Source organism: Cetorhinus maximus, chromosome 3 (genome assembly GCF_964194155.1).
Source record: "Cetorhinus maximus chromosome 3, sCetMax3.hap1.1, whole genome shotgun sequence".
Classification (NCBI taxonomy): domain Eukaryota; kingdom Metazoa; phylum Chordata; class Chondrichthyes; order Lamniformes; family Cetorhinidae; genus Cetorhinus; species Cetorhinus maximus.
In genome coordinates, this window is record NC_135881.1 from 66,231,014 (window position 1) to 66,251,055 (window position 20,042).

The 20,042-nt window shown below is 43.8% G+C and overlaps 1 protein-coding gene across 1 annotated transcript in view; it reads right to left on the minus strand.

Moving 5' to 3' along the window:
• LOC144674102 (V-type proton ATPase 116 kDa subunit a 1-like) overlaps positions 1-18,911 on the minus strand; it is a 215,139-nt gene extending 196,228 nt beyond the window's left edge. The window contains exons 1-5 of the mRNA XM_078535614.1: positions 18,795-18,911; positions 18,368-18,446; positions 18,126-18,223; positions 16,078-16,206; positions 8,026-8,135 (exon numbers count right to left, since the gene is read on the minus strand). Of these exons, the coding sequence (XP_078391740.1) occupies positions 8,026-8,135; positions 16,078-16,206; positions 18,126-18,223; positions 18,368-18,446; positions 18,795-18,911 (533 nt within the window). The remainder of the gene's footprint in view (positions 1-8,025; positions 8,136-16,077; positions 16,207-18,125; positions 18,224-18,367; positions 18,447-18,794) is intronic.
• Between the last annotated feature and the right edge of the window lie 1,131 nt (positions 18,912-20,042).

The window sequence follows — 20,042 nt, forward strand, 5'->3', positions numbered from 1 at the left end:
TCAGTCTCACCACTTCGGCTTGGAAGGCGGTCATCAGTGCCAATACTGCATGCAAGAACTCGACCATTCAGTGCAGAAAACGGATGAATGATCTCATCTGTGCCGCCAGGGTAAATCAACCATCTCATCACTGTAAACTCACACTCACAAGGCCATCACAGATTACTGGCATCTCACTCACTGTCAGCTCAAGGGACATCATCACTCACCCTCTCACACACACACACTCACATCTCCATCTGGCCTCATCTACTCTGGAGATTGCCTCTTCATCCTGTCTATGGCTCCACTCAGCACATGATTGGCATCCTTTTCATTTGGCCTGGCATGCGCCTTGCTCACACTCTCTCCATTTGGCTTTATGCAGGATAAGATCAATAGGAGAGGTCCCAGATCGGGGGCGGAGTGCCGGACATCAGGGTCCTCACTCCGTTTAAGAGTAGCACATTGGGGCTGACCAGAGAGGATATGGACTGCTCCTGCGACAACAGTGAGTTCAGCGGTGAAGACCCATGTGAGAATCCTGCACCACATCATCCCTCTCTCAAAACTACTCTGAGCCCACTGATGCGCAGTGTTCGTGTCACTCAGATGTGAAACCTTGGTTCTTGCACAAGATAAAGGCAAGTGTCTCAGTCTAGGGCCTCTTCCACACTATGCAGTGTGTAACCTTCAGGACAAAGTGATGGTCTGGCTTCACACTCATTGCGCACATTTGTGATGCCTGCACCTTGATGGTGCTTGTCTTTGCTACCAGAATGTCGTGGGCAGGTGTCATAGAGTTTTGTCATTTCTCTGTGTGCTCTCAGTACCTTGAGGTGGGGCTGTCCCCCCACCTCTTCAGCATCTGTGTCCAATGACACTGTGCTCCTCAAGTGGTCAGGTGCTGAAAGCTGACATAGTGCTCCTACTGCTCAGTTCACTTAAAGTTTCACAGTTGCATCTTTATTATATGACCCTGAACACAGACGCAAGTGAGCTGCCCTCAGCCAGACAGGAGTCAGACATTCACAGAGGCAATGTGAAGATTTATGGAGTGTCCTCATTGCAAGTCGTCACCATCCTCCTGGAATCGAGATATTATTAGGGCCTCCACTGTGTCTCCATAACATGAGCTTGAACATTGAGGGTATGTGCACTGCCATCAGCCACACAGGAGTCAAACGTTCACAGATGCAAGGTGAGGATGTCAGGGCTATTGCCACTGCATCTCGTCGTCATCCTCCATGAATTTTGCAGCTATGAGGGCCTCCCGAGAGCCTGCCTCATCTGGCCAGTGCGATGGCCTCATTGCTAGCACCCTTGCCTTCGATGAACTCTCACCATCATTCCCTTCAATGTCCTCTTTGTTGGAGGAGATGTGTAGCTCTCCCATCTCCTCTTCAGCCAGGTTGTATAGTGCCCAGCAAACTATGATGATTAGTGACACCCTGTGGGGACTGAATTGCAGTGCTCCACCAGGCCTGTCAAGGCATCAGAACCGCATTTTAAACATGTCTATTGTTTGCTCCACCAAATCCGGGTCACAGCATAAGCCTCGTTTACCGTCGCTCTGCTACAGTCTGAGGCCGCCGCACAGGCGTCATCAGCCATGTCCTCTGTGGGTAGCCCTTGACCCGAGGAGCCAATCCTGCAGCCTCTCTGGACCCTGGAAGATGTCAGGTATCTGAGATCTGCTAAGGGTGTAGGAATCGTGCGCAGACTGTAAGATGTGTTGGTGGTGGTTGCACGCCAGCTGAACATTCAGTGAGTGGAAGCCCTTGTGGTTTACGTAGTTGACTGCTTTTTGCCATGGACATCTAAGCACAACATGAGTACAGTTTATGGGAAACCTGAGATCTGCACAGATCCCAGTGTTCTTGCTTCCTAGCTTTCCTGATCCTGGGTGAAATGCACAAAGTCCTGGGCCTTCGTGAAGATGTGACCTTCTGAATACACTTTGTGGAGGCTTGTGAGATCCTGCACAGGTCACCTGTGGAGCCCTGGAGGGAGTCACTGGCGTAAAGATTGAGTGCCATGTCACTTTCACAGCCACTGGCAGTGGATGCCCTCCATGTCCCCATGGCATCTATCCTGCAGGAGGTGGCATATGTGACTGACCAGTTCCCTAGACATGCACAGTCTTCAGCGACGCTGGTTCTTAGTCATCTGCAGAAATGGCAAGCGCTGTCTATAGACCCTGGGTCTAGTGAAACACCTACGAGTGACGGCTCTCTTTGGGTCATTAGCTCGTGTGCGGGAGGCCCTGCAAACCCTTCATCTTGAGGATGGTGCTCCTTCCTTTGCCGAGCCAGGCGCCTCGACGCTCTCTTCTTCCTCTTCTTCTCTTGTCTTTGTAAACCATGAGGTATACCGTGAAGTCATCAGGCTCCATGATCCTCATGTTCTCCTCCTGCAAGATCAAAGAGAGAGACGCCTTGGATAGCATATGTGTCCTAAGGACCTCTCTCGTTTAAGTCTGAAAGCTCCTTCACACATTCAGGAGAGTGCTGGCCACCACTTGGATGGTTAGTGGGTACTGCGCTTCATGGCTGTCCGAAACCACGCCCATCTTTGTCTCACTCCGCTTGGCCAATTGGCAGCAGCATTGTCCATTGGACTGCATGCAGTGCTCTCAGGTCAGTGCAGGCATTCTCCTAGACCAGACTGCAAGGCTGTACTGTTAGCTTGAACAATAATAGATACTGGTCTAAACCTTAATGAAGACATAGCAAGGGGCTGTGAGCACCTCCAATAGTGATTGTGCCATGGCCACCTTTCACTAGTGGACTATTCTACATTTGTGCAATTGTTCTGCTGCCCCCTAAAACGCACATTAATTTGTGATCTTTGCCCGAGGGGGTGAAAGGTTCTTGAGCCTTTGGTATCACATTCGTGCTTTTGCATTGCTTGAGTGGGCAGAAATGCTTCAGAAGCCCGACTCCAAGCATGTCAATGCAGCTGCTGCTGAATGGTCTAAGCCGTGGAAGAATGCTCACTTTTGACAAGCTTTTCTAAGTGTGTGGCTGCTTCCCTCACCCCTGCCCGCCATGTGCTTGTGTACTTCCTTCAGTCTGTGCTGCCTTGTACTCACCCCTCCACTGGCCTCACCCGCACTGGAGCCCTTGCCCCGGCTCAGTGCGAAAGCCAGCCGGGCAAAAGTGACTTTCATGAGCACACCCCCCTCAACAAGTGGCACCTCTTCCTTGATGACCTATGGGCGATACTTGTGAGCACTGCGGCAGGATGGCGCACTCATCTCTGAGTTCTGCTTGAAGTTACCTCGGCAGGTGCATGCCTTTAAAGGCAGTTGTGAAACACGCCATTCTGAAGTCATGCTGACATGCGCGGTAAATTTGACATGGGGGTGCTGATTTTGATGAGCATGGCTTACAATGAAATGCTAAAGTATTGAAATTAGGTTCTGGACATGTGGTGGCAGGAAACGTCGCCCGCCATTGACAGATGGAGTGGATGATCGCAAACTGGTGAAGGAGGTGTAAAAGCGATTTTTGGCCTTCTTGCCATTTTGTCCGCTCATGCCACCCATGATGCCTGTCGCCTATGGGACTGGATGATTTCACCCTCAGTTTCAAACTGCTTAATCAGATTATTAAATAGTAATTTGAACAGCGGTGACAGCAAAAAAATATAGTAGATTTAGCTGCATCCTAATACTTCCTTACACTTTCAGTTTCAAAAGAAAACAATTTAGCAGTTCTCTTCAACAACTCTGATGAAAAGCTTTTCATGCAATTGAATTATCATGGAGTGCCCTCCCAGCTCCTGGTCTGTACAGTGTAACAGTAAGATAAGAAAACACTAAAGAACTGAACTGCTGAACTGATTAGTGTTTTTGTTCCCTTTGAAGTCAAACTAGTAAGAAAAGACAAATAAAAAAGGACCTTCACAATTAATCTAAATGGTCAATCGAAATGAATCTCAAAGACAATGTGGGAAGCAGACCACTGACAAAGCTGGTGATTAAGCTTTGAAACATTGGCCCAGAATTTGTTGGGTATTTGAAGAACATTCACCACCTTTACCCCTCTGAATCTGACTGCAACTTCAGGATTTAGGGTAAATGTAGATTAACACCAGAGGCTGTGCTGTTGACCCCCTTAAGTCTCCACCACCCCGACACAGCTGACAATCAATGAAATCACCTGATCTATTGAGAACTTTCTCTTTTCCACTCTCATATTACTGTTTGAAACCTCATTGAAAAGTGAAACTTTTATTTGGTAGTACAGAACTTGAGGTTTGCTGAGAAAAGAGACATACCTAAGCTTATCATCTTGTACTCATCAGGACACTCGCAAGAATACAAATATAAGGGGAAAACAACAATTTATACTATGTGAAGAGGGTGCTGATTGGTTGGCAAGTGGCATTGCCATGGAGAATGCACCACTGATGGTGACTGATGGTTAACTGTCAAGCATTGTTTGAAATTTAAACCAGGCAGCTTAACCTTGATTGGTCAAGGCATTGCCCTGAGGAATGAGTCATCAAATGGCTTCACTTATTTTGTTTAGCTGAAACAGGTGCAATGTATGCACATGTTCTTTCTGCCTGCAAAGAACAGAGCCCTGTGTATTAATATGTTTGGCTTCCAGTGCACACAAATGAGCCGCATTGCAAACCCGACTGACAATCTTAAATTGGTTATCAGTGTAATTCTTAGCACATTGAGGATTATTTAGCAAATGTTGTCCAATTGCGGAATCACATCTAATGTCGGACACTGTGTTTTGAAGTCTGCAAGCATGGGTGGTTGGGTATGGTCTGTACTCTGCCTGTTGCAAACAGTGGTTGGGAGATGCTGTTTGATACGATCCGCCAGTCTTTTGTGTGATAGACAGAATGTCTTTTTGGCTTGACGGCAGCAACCCATTAGTGGCGAATACTACTGCACAGTAGCAGCGTGAAACAGCTAGCTTCATCTGTTGCTCAAATTTTTGAGATACCTTGCCCTTCCAGGTAATCTGAGGCAGACCGGGTACTTTTCAAGGCTGAAAGTAATGGCCTTAGGCTCGTTCATGAGTTTGTGTGATATACAGCATGAAAGATCTGATCGGATAGCCATTATCCTGCAGGATGCCTTTGAAGTGCCCTATTTCATTATCAAGCTTGCATGGCGAGAAACTGGCTCGGGCCATCTTTACAAGGTTGCCTATAAGACCAATCTTATAGCTTGTGGAACCATAAGTATTGACCAGTGAAGATAGGCTTGCGTTAGACGGTGGCGGAGAATTCCCTGGCATTTCTCAACTAGTACGTCAAGGAAGGGGAGTTCATTTGACTGCTCCATTTCATAGGTGAATTTGAGAGCAGGATGAAGCCCATTAAGACATATAAGAAAATTATTACATGCAACTGCAGATTTACATATAGCAAACGTGTCATCCACATATCGAAAACGTGTGAGGGGTAGGAGGTTATGTGTCATTCCATCGAAGACACATTTCTCATGGAGCCCAACAAAGAAGTTTGTAAGAGCTGGGCCTAGAGGGGATTCCATGGCAACACCATCTATTTGGGCATACATGGTGTCATTAAAACTGAAGTCCACTGCGTGTGTTGTCGAGTTCATAAGTTCAATGAATACTGATTCACGCAATGATGGTGGGTCTAGGTAGCATGATATAGTGCTGCAGTGCAAATATCTATGGCTTCCTTAAGTGGAACATTGGTGAATAGGCTATCAATGTCGAATGAGCATATGGACACAGCATTGCTGTCGATATGCAAGTCCAGTATGGTCTTCGCAAATGTGAAGGTGTCCTTTATTTTGTATGTGGAAAACCTGGTCAAAACTTATTGTAACAATTCACATAACCATTTAGCCAATTCATGTTGCGCAGAACCAGTCATAGATAAGATGGGGCATAGAGGGATATCACTTTTGTAAGTCTTGGGCAACCCATACATAGGTAGACTCAGCCAACCATCAGGATGCACCCTGTGATATATATCATGCAGTAGCTCATCGCTCTTACACAAGTCCAGCAAACATTTTTTTTTAGCTTACTTTCGAGCGAAGCTGTCCAGTCATGTTGAGTGGCAGGTCCAATGGATATGAATAAAAAATAAGTGACAGCCATTTGCTGACTTATTCCTCAGGGTAATGCCTTGACCAATCAGCGTCAAGCTGCCTGGTTTAAATTTCAAAAGTTGCTTGGCAATTAACTGTCAGTCACCATCTGCGGTGCATTCTCCATGGCAACGCCATTTGCCAACCAATCAGCACCCTCTTCACATACAGTATAAATTGTGTTTTTACCCTTATATTGCTATTCCTGTGAGTGTCCTGATGAGTGCAAGATGAAAGCTTAGACATGTTTCTTTTTTCAGCAAAACTCAAATTAAACCTTGTGCAATGCAGTGTAGCTGGATTTTTAGAGGTAAACTGTGTAATAACTACTGCTGAATAACTGGTGTAGCCCTGAAAAAATGTGTAGAGTGTTGTTAATTGTCTCCAATATGATTAATTACTAGATTTTTCTTCAAACTTTTTAAAAGTTTTTGATATTTCAGCTTCTACCTACACTTGTATGTCCTGAACTTTATTTTGCTCTGTATAACATTTGGATGGTTGTCTGTGAAAATTCTTCAGTGTGATTAGCTGCTTGCACAACTTGTTGATATAACAAACAAAAACAAAGATAAAAACAAAACTGTTCTGTTGAAGGGTCGTGTGGACCCGAAACGTCGACTCTTTTCTTCTCCACCGATGCTGCCAGACCTGCTGAGTTTTTCCAGGTAATTCTGTTTTTGTTGTTGATATAACTGCAGCTTGATGATGAGATTTCCCATTAAACTATGCTACAATCAATTGCACATTGAGAGAGTTAGAATTCTCATCAGAGGTCACAAAATCTCTCAGTGCAGTTTTCTTTAAGGTCAGTGTCCTTGTTTTACTGCTGACCACAAAATCTGAGCAATGTTCTGGATAGGAGTATGAACTGACTGTGTTGTTTACTCTCTCCTAACTACTGGAGGATTCAATTGGAACAAACTCTAGTGTCCTTCTTGAAGCCAGCTCCACAAGCATTCAAGCAAAACTCCTGCAAAATCAACCATGATGGACTGGACACTGTGTCCGGATGGATGAAAAGTGCCTCCCCTGTACGGTCCTGTATTTGCAATTCTCAGATGGCCAGCATTCTAGGAGAGGACAAAGAAAATGCTTTAAAGACACTCTGAAGTTCTCATTGAAGTGCAGCAGCACTGGGAGGAGCTTGCTACCAGTCGTTCAAAATGGCAACAACTTGTCCATCAAGCTGCATCATGTTCTCAGTCCAAAAGCCTTCATAATGAGGCACATTGGCAGTGGAGAAGGAAAGAAAAGGAAGCAAATCTTGCACTCCGGATTCCACTGCCTTCTGGGACATTCTGCCCCATGTGCTCAAAGATCTGTGGGTCAAGAATTGGCCTGTTCAGTCACATAAGGACCCATGTCAGAAACTCATGACCCTGAACATCACCCTCGAATTGAGGCACATCTGATGATGATGACTGACTACCAGCTGTGACAACTTGACCTGGTTGATGCAGAGTGCTTGTCACCAACATCTCCCTGGCATCATCTCATAAACTACTGGGTGAGAAACTTCTAGCCCAAATAGCCAGCAGACAGGCTCAAATACTTCTTCATAAAGACTTTGGAGTTGAGAAGAAACCCAGTCATACAGTACAACTGGATGTGTATTTCAGACCTTCTTCCATACAATGACAGCGCTCCCAAAAGAGATCACAGAAGCCACTTTCAAGTCATAACAATACTAGCAATCTACAAATTACTAATAAAAAAAGCATACCTATAAAGTAGAGATTCCTGCTATCTGAAATAGGATGAAGGGGTTCTGTCACAGTGACTACCCACAGGAAAAGAAGGAATTATAAACTTGTGAATTTCACGTGCTGTGTACCCTCATCTTTTGAGCTGTTTCTGCATGTTCTGTTTTGGACCATCTTTTTGTACCTGCTGTGCTTATATAACCTACTTTGCAATGGCAAGTGAAATACAGATGCTAGATTTACCGCAGTTTCAGACGTCCTCCTCCACTAGTACTGCTGTGCCTCCTTGAAAATCCTGTTACAGAGACAGACTCTTCAGAGGGGAGCTCAGAGCCTGACAGCTGGGATTCTGCCTGGAGAAGACAAAACCCAATACACATTAAAGGCTACAGGCTGCAAAGTGCTTTTATTTTTCAATTATTGCAGGTTGAAAGCTTGTGTTCCATGAAGGGAAAATCGTTTTTCAATTATGTAAATACAGAGCAGCCTAGATAGAACAATTCTAATTTACAAAACCATTATAAAAGAGTCTAATTTATTTCTCCTTATGAGAACAAATTGATAAAATGTAAACAAGTTTAGAGTGACAAAGACCAAAAACCTAGTTTCTCATCCTAGCTGAAGTGTTTGTGATGTGCTCAGTGGTGACCTCTGCTGATGACCCTGCCAGTATTTGAGAGATCAACTGCAGGTCACATTGTTTAAATACTGGTAGTGGGTATTGGTGCCAGAAGGGGCTCATTTTGGGTGCCCCATCATGGTGGTTAGGCTGCAAACTGTGACATAGTGTGTGCTTTTGCTCCCCCTAAACCCCCAGATACATTACAGACCATTGATAAGGGGGGTTAGCAACATTAACATTAAAAAATCTTTGGTGAGGTGTAAGGTTCAGGCTACCTTCCCAGATCCAGACCTCTGTGACAACTCTATTTGCTGGAACACTTCCTCTCACTGGATGTATCAGTCACTAACCTTGCTGACTGAAAGACCAAGGACAAAACACTTTCGATGTTGGGAGTTGTTGCTCTGACCCCTTTTTCTTGATCTAGCAGTGAGCAGTCAGGGGCTCAATAGTGCTTGGTTCCTAAACTATTTTTTGTCCATCTGAGGTACTTCCACCAGAGTTGCAGCAGGAATGCAACAAATGAGCCAAAGATTTTCAGCACACAATGTTTAAATATAAGCAGATTGGTAATGTCTACACTTGGTATTAATTACCACATCAACCCACCGACAAACTGCATTTTTGGAGATGTGACCAGTGTTACAATTTGGGCTTTCTTCCAGCAAAGCGAGTCTAAATTGTCATCTATCTCTCTATATATGTCATAGGGTTAGTTTGCCATTATCCTTGAATCATGATATATTACACTAGGCAGCATATGCGGTCTTCTCAAAAAGCAGGAAATGTAATGCTGGTGGAAATTCAAGCTAAAAGGGATAGATTTATTCACATGTAAAATAATATATAGGAAACAGCAAGAGGAAGCAAGACACCAATAGGATAGTACTTAAGAATAAAGATAGAATCAGCCCACTGAAGATTAAAACATCCTCTTTAGAATGTAATTCTTACACAATCTGATAACCTGCAAAATATTTGGCCTGAAAGTCTTTTGTAGACTTTCTTATACAATATCAAATATAAGTGATGTGGGTCTTATGTTGAACTCATTGAGTTTAATTTCATAGCAATCTGAACATCCTGAATTCTGTGCAGATGTTGTAAGTTTGCAATCTTGGTGAATAAATAGCTGTCAATCAAACACGAGTTTATTGACCATAGAATGACTTGATGGGCAGATGCTTGCACATTTTGATATATATTAATGATTTGACCATTTATAATTTGACTAGAATAAAGCCTTTGTACTGTAACTCTAATTTATAGATTCTAAGTCATGAACCTCCAGCCACTGGCCACCATTTGTCTCCAAGATGAAATTTTGTAGCATATATCAGCTTCTAGTTTGCCTCTAGTTGTATCATAATTGGATAGCCTAACATACAGAAATTATTTATATTTCATGCAGGATGAAAACACTGCGTTCATCAACTGTCTTTCTATCTGGAAAAAGGAATTGTGTGCTGTTGCCCCTTACAAAACCAGTCTGTTGTATGGTTCATACAAACAACCCTTGAACAGTCCCAACAAATCTTTGCAGTTAAATTGATCTATCTGACATGTGGGGACCTTTTTGACAAATGTGTTTCCCTGCGACCACCACTTATTCTGCTTTCCACTTCCTGCAGTCTTGTTCACCATGGAGTAATCTGAAGAGACTGTACTGCCAGAGGGTTGCTGCTCCTAACTGCTATGTTTGCATGTGTTGGCTAAGGGCACCATGAGAATTGGTTGCAGTGTCTGAAATGATCAACTAACTGTTGTCATACAAGGCTAGATTTTTCACTGGCATTGTCCATTATTGCAGTTGCAATTGGTTGGCAGGTAGTTGAAATTGAGTGGTATTAGGTTGAATTAAATTTGAGGCTCTTCAAAGGCTTTTGCAATTCTGTCACCTTTGGTGACACTCCCTATTAAATGCTTCCATTCGTTTAAATTACACTGAAAAACAATTTTCTGCTCCATCACCAGTGTGCTGTCTTTCTCCTGCCCTTATTTTTATTCCTTAGGATGTGTGCGTCTTGATAAGGTCAGCATTTATAGCCCATCCCTTATTGCTATTGAGAAGGTGGTGGTGAGTTGCCTTCTTGAACCACTGCAGTCTTTGGTGGTTTAGATATAGCCAGAGTACTGTTAGGAAGGAAGTTTCAGGATATTGACCCAGTGACAGTGAAGGAATGATGATATAGTTCCAAGTCAGGATAGTGTGTGACTTGGAGGGAAATTTGTTGGTGGCGGTGTGCTCATGCATCTGCTTCTGAACTTGATGGTAATGGTAGAGTGAAGGCTATGTTGGGCTGTGAGATTACAGATTGTGGTTGAATGCAATTCTGATGCTGCTGATGGCTCACAGCGCCTCATGGATGCCCAAGTTTTGAGTTGGTTGACTGACCAATTAATGGAAGTGACTGGAGGGATCTTGCAATCACATATTAGAGGTGGGAGATCCACAGAGCACCTGACATGGGTACTACAGGTGGTGCCATTTTTGAAAGGCAGCTACACTAGCACTTAGTATAAAAGTACAGTTAAACTGAGTGCTCCTGTCCGTGTGAGAGGAGATGGTTGGTGAAGTGTAAAATTGTTTAAAATAAAGCATTGCTACCTATCACATGAAAGTTGTCCAGGACAGAAGTGATTGTGACTGAAAGTTCATTCCAGAGGAGATGTTGCAGAGTGGTCATAAGATGGACCCCATGATTTAGCAACACTGACAGAGCACCTCCCCCTACCATCCCTAAGCGGACAGAGAGTGCAGGGGATACTGTTCCCATCGAATGACTGGAAGAGGCCGTTCCAAATGACCAAGGAGGGACAGGTGGCAGTGGAGGTCAGCAGTTGAGAGGTCCAGCAGCGAGATTAAGTGCAGAGCTGGAAAAGGATGAATGGCCTTCTCTGACTGGCAAGAGTGAGTCCAAATGAATGCTGTGCAAACTGGCTGAAAGGTGGACGGTGATCTAGAAGTCTGGAGATGGAATTTTCCGTGTGTGCTGGTGTCGGGTGTGTTCGGTGGCGTGTGCGGACAATATGGTGAGAAGGCCAAAAATCGGTTTCACGACATTGTGAAACCAGTTTGCAATCATCCAGTCTGTCCCTCAATGATGGGCCGTGTTTCAAGCCATCAGACATGGGGAACCTTATTGTAATACATCTGCATATCATTTCAGGCCAGCCCACCAGAACCATCCGCCCACATTGGTGGGAAAACATGCTGGTGTAGAATACGACTTGACAATTGTGATGTACAGAAGTCAGGACTTACTCACATCATGGACATCCAAGGAGCAGAAGATGTTGGAGCCCGACAGCAATGGGACCCTGGAGGAACGTCCATGGCATACTGGGTGGATTCTCATGGACATGGATCCGCCGCAAAGCAGCCCATGGAAGGTTGAAAGTCTCTGAGGGTCTACTAACAACGGATGATGGCCGAGGGAGTGGAGAGGAAGGTCCAGCTGTGTTTGGGAGACAAAGATGTACAGGGACTGGGAGAGGTAGGCCTATCAGCTGGGAGAGGAAGAGGTATCGGGGGGCGGTGATGAGGTAGGGAGGGGGGAACAAAGGTGTCGTGCGGGGTGAGGTTGGGGGGGGGAATGAAGGTGTTGGGGTGGTGGGAGGTTGGGAGGGGAGAGGGACTACAGGAGGAGGATGGGGTAATGGGGGAGAAGATGGCAACTGGGGAGGCAGGTGTAAGGGCGGGGCGGAAGGTGTAAGGGAAAGGGTTCAGGAGGAATGGAATGTGGGGAAAGAGTCCAAGGGGATGAAGGAGTCTGAGGGGAGGAAGAAGTGCGGGGAGGAGGAGGAGTAAGGATGGAGGAAGGAGTCGGGAAGAGGGAAGGAGTAGGGCTGGAGGAAGAAGTAGAGGTGGAGGAAGGACTCTGGAGAGGAGGGGTAAGGGTGGCAGAAGAAGTAAGGGTGTCTGAAGCAGTCATGAAGGGCGGAGGACTAAGGGTGGGAGGAATCCAGGGGGTGGAGTCCGGGGGGGTTGGGTGGGGGGAAGGCGGCTTGGGAGTTTGGGGGCAGGGACAGAGGCCCAAGGGGGAAGGAGTCCGGAGGGGGTACCCAGGTGAATGTGCAAGAGAGGACTCTGATGAGCCTATGACTGCCTGTCTCCTAGGGAATGAACTGAGGGTGGGTGTGGTAGGAGGGAATGGTAAGAATGACCAAGGGCAGAGTGAGACAGTAGGGTGGGAGGGTGCGGGTGCAATGGTATCGGTAGAAGGTACGGCGAGGGTGTTTCGTGGGGGCTCGGAGGCAGACATGGACTCTGGGGGTGAGAAGGAAGAGGTTGGGGAGGTTAATGTGGGTGGGGGTGGGATTTTCAGGAAGGAAGGGAATGTGAACATTCACCTGGACATCCCCGATAGAAAAGGGTTGTGGCTGGTAGGCGATGGTGGGGAGGTGGAAAGTGATGCCAGTGGGGTGATGGGGAAAGGAAATGGGTGACTGGGGGATGGGAAAGGACGGGGGACATGAAGACAAATGTTAGATGCACCATGCTTGCCAAATCAAAAATGAAACGAGAGTCATGGTGGGCAAGATCAGGTGCTGCATGAGGGTATGATCAGTGGGTGGGTGGAGCTGCAGCTAAGCTCAGATGGACAACAGAAAGCCAATCTCAGGCAGGCAGCATTGAAAATGCTCAGGACATTGAGATGAGTGTGTTTCAGGAAGGATCCGCGTGCATGGGAGAGTGCTTTCACAAGGCTCCAAAAGGTCCTGCCATATGCGTACGCACACACTTCTCCCTCCAGAATCACTCGTGGGCTGGCTGTGTGCAACTGAACTTTACACAGGGATCCAGTGGGAGGACTCATGAAGCCTGTCAATGAAGCTGAAAGACACCATTACACATTATTTAGTGAGAGTGAATATATTTCCAGACTGACTGTAAAGTGACAAAATGTGTTCACCCGTACAACCAACTGTGATCATAGTTTCTTAACTTTTGAACATCTTAGACTTCTAATTGCTGCCCTGACATCCGCAGCAGGGATGGAGACAGCCTGTGCAATGGTTGGCACTGTTGCCTCTGATGCCTTCGTTGTGGGTCCTCTGGAGCTTTGGCTGTCCTCTTGTGGGCCAATTGCTCCCTCTGCGGTGACAGAGGACAAGATTGAGGGGTCACAGGCAAAGGGGACTCCGAGAGAGCAGGCAGTCCCTGAGATTCCTGAGTGGATGACCCTGGGATGTCCAGCTGCTGCTGCTCCTCCCTTCAGGCACCTGAGGGCCCTGGTATGACTCTTTGAGGGGTAGGTACATCTTAGGGGACATCGAGGTGCCCCATTTCCCCCTCGCGTCGCCACTGCAGGAACTCACCCATGGCTAGCATGATGGATTTCAGGTCTGCACACACCTCCTTGTTCTGCTGGACCATCCACTGAGACCTCCATATGCACACATGTGGGCACCACTTCAACAGAGCGCAGGTAGATGCACTCCTCCAACTTGCATGCTTGGAAGTTAAAGCTTCTAACAGCTCTGCGTGATGTTCCCATGCCTTCTGCTGACTCTCCAGGATGAGTCAGAAGGCCAAATCCGGAGGCTCGACATCTGACTCGACCTCACAGATGCCTGTTCCACAGTGGTCCTCTGATTGCCAGAGAGCTTGGCTGAACCTGCCTCCTCCTGCTGTGGACACATGTCCATGTGCTGGCCACCAGATTGTGAACTTGAGCTGCTCTAGATTTAGGTCCCATCGAGGTGTGTGTATCTGCGCTGGTGGAGGGTGTGGGTAAGTGCTGTGACGGGTTTTCCAGACTGCTTATTTGCAGCTCTTCCATGGAAAAAGTGTCCTCTTGGCTGCATTTGAGAACGTGGTTGGAGCTGAGGGACTAGCTGTCTGAGGGTGTTGGTCCCTTGGCAGAGCTCCCTGTGAACCAAAGTAGAGATAATTAGTGCATGACAGCAGAGTCAAAAGCAGGAGAGAGAGCATTCACAATTGCGTTGAGGGAGAGATAATGTGGTGCAGGATTCTCACGTGGGTGTTCGCTGCTGACCTCACTGTTGCCGCAGGCACGGTCCACATCCTCACCAGTTATCGCGAACTCAAAGTGAGTGAGGAGCCTAATGTGGGCTACTCCACCCCTGGTCTGGGACCTCTCCCTGCTGTTATGAGCCAGCTTCTCCTGCATGAAAACAGATGGAGAGAGTGTGAGCAGGACACATGGCCCTGCGTGGAATGTTTGTGTGGTGAGCGGAGACATGGACGGGATGAGGATGCTAGGTCCAGAGGATATGAGCCTGATGGAGATGTGAGGTTGTGTGTGGGAGCTAGTGGTATTGTCCCTTGAGGTGTGAGATCCCTGTGGATGTACGATAGGTTTGTGAGTGTGTGAGTTGTTTTCTGGGAATGTATGATTGATGAGGCGGGATTGGGACACTACAGGGTTCGAAAACCGGCCATTGCAGCCGGCGGGAAAAACATTATTTTTCCCGCCCGCTATCATGCTTAGTGCAAATCTGGGACGATTCTGCCCTGGGTCTCTGCTATTGTGCAATCCCTCCAGGATTGGCCTGGAATATTAATTAATTATAGATTAATCTCCAGCACACTGCACTGCGCAGCCTGGGAGAGCAATCACAGGAGCATTACATTTTTAAAAAAATTATCTTTGAATATTTTTGTTAATTATTAAAATATCGGACAGTGATGAAAAAGGTTATTTGACTGATAGCCAATGATGATCCAATAGGGTAATGAGTTTGTTTGCTTTCCAGTTGGTTTGGCAAGGCAGTGCACGACATGAATGGCCAAGTTGGGCAATCATTGGCAGGGGCATGCGAATTAGGTGGTTGGAGGCAAAATGTCATGAGATGACACCTCCAGGATATGTCCAAACGGAGTTAGGCAAACCTAGTCTCAAGAAACATTATTAACTTTCTTGTAACATTAGGCTTAAATTTTTTCAAAATTTGCACCAGTAACAGACAGACATGATTGGAAATGATTCATGTTCAACTTCCTCAGCTGCAAGAAGCATTGAAAATTATTTCAAACATAAATTGTGGTAATTGTTGTACTAAAGCAACAATATTTTACTCGATTAGCTACAAACACTTTAGAAAAGCTTTTAAGCACTTTTCTTGAACAAACTATCAGTTGAACTTTGTGATATCAGAGGGCAATACATCCATTAACATCATTCAGTGATGGTCACTGATCTCAATATACAGGGAAGGAACAAACTGCTTTTTTTATTAAGCATGACAGCCCTTTGGCAATTATAATGGTTATCTTTGTTAATTATATTATTTATTATTTATTTAATTATATTCAATAATTGCATGAGGGGTCTGAAATTATCATGATGGCTTTGTTGGTCAATACACAAACACACAGTACTATATAAATAAATGTCAGTAAAGCTGTATATCTATGAATCTGTGTGCCTGTGTTTGTGCATGTGCGTGGGAGTGAAGTGGAAAATAAAGGATAGAGTTGTGGCTTGGACATCTCCTAGTTTGCATAAACTCTAAATCCCACTGCTATATTTTAAGAATTCACAAATATGAAATTCATAAATGTTAAAATATCAACATATTAAGATATTTTCCTCATCTTGAGGACACTTTAGTATTTCTGCTGATGGCATTAGAAGCATTTGTTATTCCATGATGGTGCAATAACATAAATGTATTCAATACATATGTGGCAATAATTGACATACCTCTTCAAAGAAATCTTCTGTTATCTGAAGAAGGAACTTTAGCTCTATCAGCTCCAGGCAATTATTTTTCAAAGCTTCTTGGTTCGTGTTGATCTCTTTCAACTCTTTTTCTAGCTTTTCAAAAGCAGTCTAAATGAGAAAACGTGGAAATTTTACTGCTTCAATTCCCTACAGTTCTGCAAAGAGCACTTATGAAGGGCAGATAAACCTAATTAAAATTGATTTACTGAGAGGACAATAGATTGAAATGTTAACGCATCATTTTATAAAGGAGCCTAAAATATCCATTTTTGACTGAAATGGCAAATGAAATATTGTTACTCCTTGCTCTTTTAAATCAGAGACAAATTACTATAATAACATCAGCAGAAATTATTTGTGATACTTTTGTAAAAGCAAATCTTTTAGCCATTTTCCCCTAACTTACTACTTGGTGACTAAAACTATAATCTTGTTATTTTTGGTTTAGGAATAATTTTAAGGGTAAAAATAATTACTAATACTAGTAATTCTGTACCATCATGACAATAATGCAATCCTTATTCTTTGATCACAAACAAAATGAAAATGCATTCTACATGCTTCATTATGATCTGTAACACCCATCATTCAGATTCTGAGGTAAATATTTGAGAAAAAGAGTCAGGAAAAGCAATTTATCTATGTGAAAAGCTCCTTTAGTTCTCCAAGAAGAAAAGCAGTAAAGAGCCCAATTTTGCTAAATAAGAAAGGACCACAATCCATCTAGTTGGCATGCCACCATCCTGGCAGTCACATGATGCAATGATAAGTGATGAAAGTGGCAATCATTTATTCCAGCATTATTTAATATCATTTTAGAGTTTTCAGTTTTATGATTAGTCCACAGATATCGTGATTCTTGATATATTGCTAGAATGTTGTACTAGCCCAGGATGATAACATTAGTATTGCCACAATTTACTGATTCTGCAGGAAATCACTGTCGTCTTCCTCTGTGATGTCCTAACCTAAATGGAACTGCCCTGCAATTATATAATAGGGCTGACAGTGGGATGGGGCTGCAATCTACAAAAGAAAGTTGTAATTTAGTAATTGATGGATATTGGATATGATTAAATTATTGACTCCCAATCAAAGGACTGATTAACCTTCATGGGATATGGGCATTGCTGGCTGGGCCAGCATTTATTGCCTGTCCCTAATTGCCCTTGAGAACTGAATAGCTTGCTAGGGCATTTAAGAGTCAATCACATTTGACTCCCTAAAGTCAAATTCCCTAAAGAACATTAGTGAACCAGATGGGTTTTTACAACAATGGCTTTATGGTCATCATTAGACTTTTAATTCCAGATGTTTTTATTGAATTCAAATTCACCATCGAACCCGGGTCCCCAGAGCATTACCATGGGTGTCTGGGGTACTAGTTGAGTGACAATACCACTACACCACTACCTCCCCTACTTTTATTGCTTTTAACTGACCACCCTTATTGAATAAGATTTGCCAATTCCTGAATAGGAGCATTGGACAGAATAAAGAGAGGAAGAGGTGACGGAGCAGTCACATTGCCCAAAGCCTCAAAGTAAGTCATGGAACAGCAAGGAGAAGTGAAGGGCAAGAGTTGGAAAAAGTGAACAACGGAGCTGCGATGAAAAAAGTTTGGAGAAGTATAATCAAAGCTGGATCTCTGATTCTCCCAATATTATGGAGTAAATATACATAATCTCATAAATATATCAGAAGGAAGCGATAAATATTAAATCATTCAAAATGAAACTTAGAATCCTATTTACTTTTGGTAAGTACAATTATCTTTACATCACAGAAGGTCTACTTAGAGCACACCAAATCACATTATATTTTAATTTGTAGAACAATCCTGTATTCCATTCTTTAACAGCATAGTTATGTACACTTTTTATGATTATTCTAAGACTAATTATTTTTACAATAAGTTTAATATACATTAAAAGGAAATCAATACTGAATCACAGAGGAAAAAGACAGTGATTTCCCCTAGAATCAATAAATTGGGACAGGCAGTAGCTGCAGAAATCAATATTTACCTCCAATTCAATTACATCCCTTGGGCAAGGGGCCTTATCATTTTCTGCACTTTCAATGATTGGAATGTTAGCTTTTGTAATTTCTTTTTCTAAAAAGCCTGCAAGAAAGAAAAAAATGCGTTATGAGACATAGCACTCAACTTTAAGCACTTGTCAACTTTTTAATAATGATAATGAATTCAGTTATTAAAATAAATTTCATGAAAAAAATTTAAATTATCCAACTGGGATATAAAACCTACGTAGAATTCTTTCCATCTCTTCGCATCGCCTGACCTCATTCACAAATTTCCTCTGGAAAGCAATGATTCCTGGATTCAGCTACACGAGTGTGAGAAGAATCAAATGTGAGATACTGTTACTAATGTGAAAGGGATACAGATCACTATAGTTTTTCTGATATTTAAATGGTTGATTTTCTATTGATACTTGTAATTGCTTACTCAAAATTTGCTAACTGAACAAGGAGGATATGTGACAAGCTGTCTGGTTTGTGAAGGGGAAATAGCCAAGTCAGCTATGCAACATTTTCATCATGTAAGCATCAGTTGTAGGCAATGTGGAGATAAAGGCGCTTGAATACATTTTGTAGCATTGGGTCACATCTTTGTAAACAAAATAAAAATAGATTTGTTATCAAATATATTTTTAAACGTAGAAGGTACTCACATCTCTGAACTGTACAAGTCCTAGCTCTCCCAGTTCGTTAACACAACAGTATGCTGTCTCTGTCTGAAAGAAAAGTTGAACCAAGCACATTTCTTCACTCCTGAAGATTGAGCCCATTCTCAATTGTGATTAATCTCGTGGAAGACAAAGCGAGGAGCTTTACTTTGTTGTATTTGATCTTGGAATTCTTTCCTGGAGAAAAATTAGCTGCATATCTCACTTCAAATATTAATGCTTAGCCTTTTGCTTTCTTTATTGATTGAAGAAGATAAAAGGTACTTGAGTATTTTTAGCTAATCAGCAAATAATCGCAGCAACTTGGTTAATTTATATAGAAATCAAACTCCATACTGCTAAAAAACAGAGTCAAGCCAATAAAAACAGTTTGGATTCCCGAGAACACCTAAGTTTGCTGTTCATTTAACAGGAAAACATATTTGTCAAATAAGGCTTCATGATGTGACTAAGCTTACAATATAACAGTATTTATATACATATTGTGATCAAATCAAACGTACCTTGCAAACAAAAGTCCAAACAAAGGAGAGAAGCACCAACAAATGTGTTCTGGTAATGTACAGAAAAGTACTATCAATAATGCGAATTTTGTATCCTACTTTATTGGAACCAAAAGTCAATAAGTGCCATGCCCAGCAGTTGTATTAGTAAAACTTTTTCCAGGGCTCTTCTGTCACAAATCAATATAATTAATGTGACAGAATTATCAATATGATCTCTCAACCCACTTAAGTTCATTCTCATCTGGTGTCAAATCATGGAAGACACGTGTGCAGTAAAGCAGTACTATGGGTGGAATTTTCCAGAATTGCACTAAGTGCAATGGTTGGTAAAATGGAGTCCTATCCACTGATGAAAATGATGGGTTTTTACGCCGTATCTTCCTGAGCCTGCCGCATTATATATTCACTCCCGCAAAACACGTCATTTCCATGGCAGGCGGGTTCTCATTTGACCGCTCGCCATCACCCCACTGTTGCATCACGCCGGCCGCCATCTTTAAAAGGCCAACAAAGCGCTCATCGACACCAGTTCACCACTGCTGCCTGGGAGACATGGCTAGCAAATGCAAAAAGGCTGCAGACCCCCACTTCAATGACAGGTCCCTCAAGTGATTGCTGGATGCTGTGGAGATGTCCTCTACCCCTGCTCTGGCCGCAGGATGGGTAGCAATGTCACCAACCCAGCTTGGGAGGTAGTGGTCATTGTGAATGCCCTGCAGAGGAGGAC